Source organism: Bison bison, unplaced genomic scaffold (assembly GCF_000754665.1).
Source record: "Bison bison bison isolate TAMUID 2011002044 unplaced genomic scaffold, Bison_UMD1.0 scf7180017864466, whole genome shotgun sequence".
Classification (NCBI taxonomy): Eukaryota; Metazoa; Chordata; class Mammalia; order Artiodactyla; family Bovidae; genus Bison; species Bison bison.
In genome coordinates this window covers 3,607,255-3,616,930 of record NW_011495027.1, presented here as the reverse complement: position 1 = coordinate 3,616,930, position 9,676 = coordinate 3,607,255, and the positions used below count along the sequence as shown (strand labels likewise).

At 34.1% G+C, this 9,676-nt stretch overlaps 1 protein-coding gene across 1 annotated transcript in view; it reads left to right on the top strand.

Annotated features, from left to right (window-relative positions):
- Positions 1-9,676, top strand: part of COL24A1 (collagen, type XXIV, alpha 1) — a 396,106-nt gene that overhangs the window by 179,486 nt on the left and 206,944 nt on the right. Inside the window, exon 21 of the mRNA XM_010860327.1 lies at positions 8,352-8,405. Coding sequence (XP_010858629.1) covers positions 8,352-8,405 — 54 coding nt within the window. The remainder of the gene's footprint in view (positions 1-8,351; positions 8,406-9,676) is intronic.

Genomic DNA, 9,676 nt, shown 5'->3' with positions numbered 1-9,676 from the left:
GAACTGATTCAAATGTATTCTTTTTAATGGCTGAGTAATACTCCATTGTGTATATGTACCACTGCTTTCTTATCCATTCATCTGCTGATGGACATCTAGGTTGCTTCCATGTCCTACCTATTATAAACAGTGCTGCGATGAACACTGGGGTACACGTGTCTCTTTCCCTTCTGGTTTCCTCAGTGTGTATGCCCAGCAGTGGGATTGCTGGATCATAAGGCAGTTCTATTTCCAGTTTTTTAAGGAATCTCCACACTGTTCTCCATAGTGGCTGTACTAGTTTGCATTCCCACCAACAGTGTAAGAGGGTTCCCTTTTCTCCACACCCTCTCCAGTCTACAAATTTATTATTTGTAGACTTTTGGATCGCAGCCATTCTGACTGATGTGAAATGGTACCTCATAGTGCTTTTGATTTGCATTTCTCTGATAATGAGTGATGTTGAGCATCTTTTCATGTGTTTGTTAGCCATCTGTATGTCTTCTTTGGAGAAATGTCTATTTAGTTCTTTGGCCCATATAATCTATTATAATTGAATATGCTATTATTTCCAAAACTATTCAAATTCTGAATTTCACAAATTTTATCTGGGGCCAAGTTCAATGAATAAACTCTATTTTCTTTCTTTCAAATCATAACAAACTGTTGTTTACCAAAAAGCAAATGATTTTCTAAAACACACAATACCAATTAGCTTTTATTTCTATAGCTTTATATAGGTATAATTGAGGTATACATTTATAATATGAAAAGTGAAAGTGAGAGTCCCTCAGTTGATGTCTGACTCTTGGCAACCCCATGGACTGTAGCCCACCAGGCTCCTCTGTGCATGGAATTCTCCAGGCAAGAATACTGGAGTGGGTTATTGTTGTTCAGTCCTTCAGTCATATCTGACTGTGACCCCACGAACTGCAGCATGCCAAACTTCTCTGTCCTTCACTGTCTCCTAGAGTTTGCTTAAACTCCTGTCCATTGCGTTGATGATGCCATCCAGCTATCTCATCCTCTGTTGTTCCCGTTTCCTTCTGCCTTCAATCTTTCCCAGCATCAGGGTATTTTCTAATGAGTCACTTCTTCCCATCCGGTGGCCAGAGTATTGGAGCTTCAGCTTCAGCATCAGTCCTTTTAATGAATATTAAGGTATTTCCTTGCGATTAACTGGTTTGATTTCCTTGCAGTCCAAGGGACTCTCAAGAGTTTTCTCCAACACCACAGTTCAAAAGCATCAATTCTTTGGTGCTCATCCTTGTTTATGGTCCAACTCTCACATCCATACATGACTACTGGAAAAACCATAGCTTTGACTAGACAGACCTTTGTCAGCAAAGCAATATCTCTGCTTTTTATTACATTGTCTGTTTCTCATAGCTTTTCTTCCAAAGATCAAGTGTCTTTTAATTTCATGGCTGCAGTCACTGTTTGCAGTGACTTTGGAGCCCAAGAAAATAAATTCTCTCACTGTTTCCATTGTTTCCCCATCTATTTGCCATGAAGTGATGGGATCAGATGTCATGGTCTTAGTTTTTCAGATGTTGAGTTTTCAGCCAGCTCTTTTACTCTCCTCTTTCACTTTCATCAAGAGGCTCTTTAGTTCCTCTTCACTTTCTGCCATAAGGGTGGTGTCATCTGCATATCTGAGGTTATTGATATTTCTCCTGGCAATCTTGATTCCAGCTTGGGCTTCATCCAGCCTGGCATTTCGCATGATGTACTCTGCATATATACAGCCTCAATGTACTTATTTTCCAATTTTGAACCAGTCTGTTGTTCCATGTCCAGTTCTAACTGTTGCTTCTTGATCCACACACAGGTTTCTTAGGAGGCAGATCAGGTGGTCTGGTATTCCCAATTTTTTAAAGAATTTTCCACAGTATGTTGTGATCCACACAGTACTGAGTTATACAAATAACCTTTTCTATCTTCATCTTGGTGATGGTTTCACAGGTTACGCATATGTGAAAAATTATGAAATTACACAATGTAAAATATACACCATGGCTCAGATGGTAACAAATCAGCCTACAATGTGGGGGACCTGAGTTCAACCCTTAGATTGGGAATATCCCTTGGAGAAGGGAATGGCTACCCACTGGAAACTCCATTATTTCTCTTAGTATTTGAATTTTTGATGTTTTCCCTAAAAATAAATCTTATTTCCAGAATCCTCCATTTTTCCCTGGTTTACATCCTCTGACATAAGGCTGCTTCTGTACTTTTTCCCTACTCGGTCCCTGTCAATTGGCCTTATCAAGGAGGTAGCCATCATTTATTGCTGCTTATTGACTAACCTGGTAAGAAGTGCTCCAGAATATCTCCATGTGCCTAACTATTGTAAAATATAAATGAAAGATGGATAGCCATTCCCTTCACCAGAAAGTTTTCTCAACCCAGGAATGGAACCCAGGTCTCCTGCATTGCAGGCAGATTTACCATCTGAGCCACGGTGTATATTTTAAATTGTGTAATTTCATAATTTTTCATGTATGTGTCACCTGTGAAACCATCACCAAGATCAAGATAGAAAAGGTATTTGTCAAACTCAACACGTACTCACGTTTTGTGATCCCTCATTTTGTTTTCCTGTCCAGCTCTTCACTGGCTACCACTGATCTGCTTTTTGCATTTTAGATGAATTTGCATTTTTCCAAAGTTGTATGTAAATGAACTCATGCGGTATGTACTCTTGTTTGGTCTGACTTCTTTTACTTAGCATAATGTATTTGAGATTAATCCAGGTTGCCACATCCAGGTTGTTTCATTTTACCGATACACGATAATTAGTTTATCCATTGAATTAATTATTGTGGATTATTTGTCCATTTACCATTTTAAACTATTTTTTTTTACCTAGAAGAACTATATATTTCAAAATAAAATAGACTTACTACCCTTATTAAAGAGATACTAGTGTGCTCAATGGATACCATAGAACATTATATTTATCCTATTAGGACACTTTGCCAGAGTAGGAAAGACAATGTTTTACTTTTATGACTTAGGAAACTAATGGAATCTGTTAGTGCTTTAATTTCCATGTTTTGCTTTAAAAATGGATGTGAATTAAGCTCCAGCTTTTAGTGATCAGAGAATAATAAAACGTTGTTTTTACTGGAGAGAATGCTGAATCACTCTTCTTGGTACAGTAAACAAATATTAGAAGTCCAAAAATAGAAGACACATTTTTACTTTTTATTTTTAAAGCTTCTTGAGTTTTCTGTTTCTTGATAAGAAAATGGTGATTAAACTATTTCTATTAAAAAGGCAGCAGATGCAAAATACAAAATCAAGATACAAAAAATCAGTTGTTTCATTACACTAATGTCAGAAGGAGAACTTAAAACCATCCCATTTGCCTCAGAACAAAACAAAACAAAACAAAAACCTAGGAATAAATTTAACCATGGAGCTAAAAGACATGTATACTGAAAATTGTAAGACATTGATGAAAGAAATTGAAGGAGACACAAATAAATGAGAAGATATTCCATGTTCATTGACTGGAAGAATTATTAATATTGTTAAAATGTCCATACTTGTCAAAGCAATCTACAGATTCAGTGCAATCCTTATCAAAACTCCAGTGGCATCTTTCACAAAAATGGAACAAACAATCTGACTCTTTGTGACCCTACGGACTGTAGCCTACCAGGCTTCTCCATCCATGGGATTTTCCAGGCAAGAATACTGGAGTGCGTTGTCATTTCCTTCTCCAGCATGGAATCATAAATGACCCCACATAGCCAAAGCAACCTTGAGAAAGAAGAACGAAGTTGGAGGCATTACACTTCCTAGTTTTAAACTACATTACAAAGGTTTAGTAATTAAAACAGTATGATATTGGTATAAAAACAGACACATAGATTAGTGGAACAAAATAGAAAGGAAAAAAAGAAAGATCAGAAATAAACCCATCCACATATGGTCATTTAATCTATGACAAAGGAGCCAAGAGTACACAGTGAGGGAAAGGATAGTCCGTTTAGTAATGGTTTGGGGAAAAGTGAACAGCACATGCAAAAAAAAAAAAAGAAACTTTACCTCTATCTTACATTATACACAAAAATTAACTCAAATTGGATATAAAGCTTGATTGGACTACCTGAAACCATAAAACTCATAGAAGACAACATTGGCAGAAGCTCCTTGACATTAGTCTTGGTGATGACTTTCTCTTTCTTTCTTTGACACCAGAAGCACAGACAACAAAGGCTAAAATAAACCAGTAAGTCAGTCATAGGAATGTAATGTATAACATGGTGAGATAGTTAATAATACTGTATTATATATTTGAAATTTCAAATATTATATAGCACAAATATATGATATATGCTAAAAGAGTACATATCAAAAGTTAATCACATACACAATTATAACGATGGTGATGGATGTTAGCTAGACTTACTGTAATCATTTCTCTGTATATACAGGTGTTTTACCCTGAAAGTAATATGTTATATATCAGTTACATCACAGTTGTTTTTTTTAAAGAAATCTCCAGAAGTCAGGCTCCTAGTCCTTTTCCTCAGTAAGGTGTTATGTTTTCAGTTGTGATGTGACCACAGAGATAGTGAAGTGCATTGTGGAAGAAACCATTTTGACTTTTCAATGTTTACCAAAATATTTTAAATGAAAAAAGCAGAATTAGAGCATTTTATTATATTTTTAAATTTTCTTTCTATATAGTTTCATGCCAGTGTAGTTTTTTAAATGAAAGTTATAAATGCTGAACAGTGTATTTTTATATCTTTCAATTTCTAAGCTCTCTGAAATTTTGCTACTTGGCAATGGTAGCCATGTCCTGTCATTTGATTTACAATTTCAACAGTAAATTTGAAAGTTAAAGAATTTCTTTTATGGATATATATTATCATTAAAATACAGTTGACCAAAGTTAACTCTGATTTTTATATTTTAAATTTATTATTATTTAAAAGGTAAGATCTTTACCTGATGGTAACCCAATCCATACCAAACATTCAGGTATGGAATTTTTTATATAATAAAAATATTTTCTGGCCAAGTTTCAAGTTTCTAAGGTATACTATTTTAAAAGCGTTTTTTCCTCCGCCTTTCTAATAACTAAATTGATGTGCTTCTGAACTTTTAAATAAAGTTTTAATTTTAAAATAGTCAACTTACATGGCTATAATATAGGATTAGATTTTTTGACATCTTTTGTCTCTTATTCCCTCATCTTTGGCACTTTTTGTCTTTTTCACATTTCTTTACTATAATTTTACTATAATTTTCATGTTTAAGAAGAAGCCAATGTTCATGCATATACTCCATAGTCCATGTTAACCCAGAAGTCACAATTCTTTTTTTTTTTTTTAACTGTTCTATTGAACATAAATTTCAGCCACTGAAAAATATAAAACAAATGCACATCACTTGCAGTTATAATACAAATGCTCTTACAACTACCACACAGGTCAGGAATGGAACTGCCAGTTATCCCCAGAAACTTTTATGGATACCAACCCAGCCACAAGCCTCTTTTCTCTTTCTGAAAGTAAGCAGTTCCTCTTTTATCTTTTATAGTTTATCACTCAAGTGCTCATCTTTTAAAACTATTGTTTAGTCTTGTTTTTTTTTTTTAAGTCTTGTGTTTTTCAGTCTAAAAGTTCTTTTTTCCATAGTTTTTTCCCCACTTTATAATTGTTGAAGATCCCCAGTCATTAACCTGTAGAGTTTCCAACAGCCTGGGTTTTGCTGATTATAGTCTCATGATGTAGATAAGCATGTTTTCTCCCTCCTCTGTATTTCCTGCAAATTAGTAGTCACATATAGAGGCCTGACCAAAGTCAGTTTTGCTTGTTTGTTTTTGGCAAGACTGTGGGTGATACTGTGTTCTTTCATCAGGAAGCACAAAATGTCTAGTATCATTCTGTGATGTCAGTAACAGTTTTGATGCTTCAATTCCCTATATATTAATACATTAGATCATGCAGTGTATTGCAAAATGGTGATATTCTTGTTCTCTCTCTCTCTCTCTTTTTTTTTTGGTTTATTGGCTGGAATACATCCCCTAAACTGCTCTTTGGTTAGTTATAGTATGTATAGAAAAGGTAGAATAAATGCTTGATTCTTCACCTTTGTTTACCAGTTTTGGAAATGAGTTGGCTCTTTCAGCTTCTAAATGTGAATAATTTTTTGTTATTGTATCATTTTGAACTTTTGAATTTAAACATTTGACACGTTTCAATCCATTGCAGTTTTTATCCTTATTGAAGTTCATATTATCTCACATCTGGCTGGTGAGATCCTTTTCAGACTCCCACAGTTCTTTTAACATGACAAATTTTATACTTTTTACAGTTTTCTTTCAAGTATAAGGTGTTCTAGGCTCATCTTTTGGATGGATGGGAATTATGAATTTATCCATGAGGATGCTGTGAACCAGTGGTTGTAAACTGGTACCAAGGGGCCAAAAGTAGCCACTAGCCATTTCTTTTGCTGACAAAAGAAACAAACACGTCATTGTTCAACAAAAATAAATAAATAAAATATTTTTAACATTTATTATGTGCCAAGTGTTTTACTAATTTCTGGGAATATGGTGGTTAGGAGAGATAAAGTTGCCCTCAAGGAATTTATTATATGTGTAACATACATAATTTATTATACATACCTGTGTTATAATCTGATGAGGAATAGCAAACCAGCCAAACACTACGTTAAGTAACCTTGTAGGACCCTAGGATGGTGTGAGAGTCTTAGATGGGACCTAACTCAGGGTATTGGAGGTCAAAGAAAGATTTGCAAGTAATATATTATTTAATCTCTTATTTAAAATGTAAGTGTTGCAGATGAAGAAAGATAAAGAAAAATTACTCAAGGCAGAGAAGGTGTGTGTGTGTGCATGTGCACGTGCGCATGCTCAGTTGTGTCCAACTCTTTGCGATCCCATGGACTGTAACCTGCCAGACTCCTCTGTCCAAGAGATTTCCCAGGCAAGAATACTGGAGTGGGTTGCCATTTCCTCCTCCAGGGAGAGAAGGTATAGGTAACCCTGATTTCCCTTAGAAAAGCAATCAGCATGTCTGAATTGAATGTATTCTGTTCCAAAGCTTCCAGAAATCTGACCTTGTGTCCAGTCTTTCTGTTACCACTGCCTTTTCTCTTGCCAGAAACATCCACAAGTAATATTTTCTCCACAGAACTCAAGTTTAAATTGGAAACAAGACATTTCTTTCCTAATCCATACTGGATGAATTGGTATCACTTAATTTCAATTTTTTTTCCCTAAGATGAGTTTTCCAGAATCAATCTTGCTAGTCTATCTTATTAGTTGGCATTAATTATCATAATATTTACCCCTCCACTGAACTGTCTTTTCTAGCTGATATTCATACTTAATTGCAGCCTTCTTAACTTTTAAAGATATGATTTTTCTACTTGTCTTGCTTTTTATTCCTTTTTCCATGTCAGAAAAAAACACTAAAATAACTATCTGTGACAAAATATAAGGAAAGTATAATTATTAACTTATATCAGTATTGAAACTGATCCTGATGAATTTCATTCTAATGTATTATTTGAGAAAGAATATTGCTCTAACATTTTAGAGCAACATCCTTGGCTTTTTCTCAGCATAGACTTATTTAACACTGGTCCATTTTTATTTCTTGAAACAACTGTTTTAGACTGCTAAAGTATAATTTCCAAAAAGGTAATATTTTGATTTTCAGGCACATATTAAATAAACATAGGTCAAAGATTTTATTCAATTCATTAACTAATGATAGAACCAGTAAAATGTCAAAATAAATTCAAAGAACATTTGATCTATTTATAGACAATTGAATATGGGAATGTTAGAATAAGATAGTTGAGTTTGATGTAAAACTAATTAGTATCCTGTATATTAAGCTGTAACCTGTGGGTTTTTTTTTTTCTTTTTTACCCAACAGAAGAATTAATGTGTAGTTAGTAAACAGTGAGTCTAACAAAGTACATTCTCCTAATTGTTGGGTGACTCTGTGTCCCATATGACACTTAAAAGACCTGTTACATATATTTTTGTCTTTTTTTTCAAGTTTTGAATGATTCTGAATATGATTTTAAAAATTTATTAGACTAGATTAGAGAATTTTCTTTGGGTCTGAGGATTGTTTGTGAATAATTGATGAAGTAAGCTTTATTTTAGTATACTTTGTAAGTTTTGCATTCCATTGTCTAACAACTGCATAACAATCTTTAATATTGAAAGATATTAAATTAATTAATTTTGAGGAGAATAAATCATTTTAACTGGACATCAAAGGAAGGCAAAAGGAATTTTTGTATGCTTAATAAATTTAAAGTAATTTGCTATGGAATAAACTCCCTATGTTATTTGTGTTCCCTAGGGTTTTCCTGGAGATATTGGGATCCCTGGACAAAATGGCCCTGAAGGATCAAAGGTAAAGAAAAAAACAGAAAAGAAAGGAAAAAAAAGAAGAGCATGGTATCTATAGTTTTCTACTCTCAAATCTCCATGAATGGGTAAAAAAATACTTTAGAAATATCAGAACATTTCTGAATATTTTTGAGCTGTCTCAAGTGCATTTTAAAAAACCTTTTCGACCTTGTTTCAAAATAATCAGGAAGTAGTTTGCGTGTCTGGTTGTTTTTTTGGTGTCAAAAGACATACTCCTAGAGTAGAAGTATGTTTATACAGTCTCTTGGGTTTAGGTTATTGGAAATGATTTTCCTGGTTTGGTCTAGGCTTAGATTAGGATGACAGTATTTGCAAAGCACATAAGTAACTGAAAATGGATTTCTTTTAAGAGGTGAAAAAATTTAAAAAGCCAAAAATCTGTGGCATACACAAAATAGGTAAGAGTATTCTGACCACTAAAACCAATAAGGTATTTAGGGCCCGTAAAATATCCACTGATTAAAATAAAGAAAGCCCATGGAGTTCTAGAATTTATACATAGCACAAACTACCAGAAAAACCTGGTCATTTCTAACTTCCTTTACTGTTACTGTGTATATATACTAAATATTATCCATAGCAAAACTTTAAATACCAGACTTCCCAAGCAGGCTGACATAGAATGAGCATTGTAAACAAATAAAGCATTGTGAATAAATACACAGAATGATGAAACAGCCAGAAGTTTGGAGAACTGGCATGTTACGAAGTATAGCTGCTGCAGAAGGTTATTAGCGTGAGTAGAGAGGAAGTGTTAGGGAATGAAGCTGGAAAGGATATTAATATAGCTATATTTGTTAGTGTACTATAGTGGCAAGTCCTAAAGTTCTATAGTAAATGTTTTGGAGACACCTCCTTTAACCCTCACAACCGTTTTATGAGGTAGATATTACCCCCATTTTATAGATAGTTAACTTATTCCCTCACAGTCACATAACTTTTCAAGTGACTAAGACAGGATTCTAATCCAGACATGATTTCAAAGTCAGAGCTCTTAACCACTTAGTTTGAGGATTAAATTGTTGGAAAGATTTAAGACCATGTTGAAGAGTCTCTCCTCCTTCCATGGGTATCATGAAGTAATCAACAATTTTTAAGGAGCAAAGCATTGTAGGTGATTTATGTTTTATAAAGATACCTCTTATGTCACCATGGAGAATGGTTTAACAGGAGGGAAAATGAAAGCAAAGAGATGAGCTAGAAAAAGCTGGAAAAGAAGTTATAAAGATCTGAAGTGTAATAGAACATTCATTC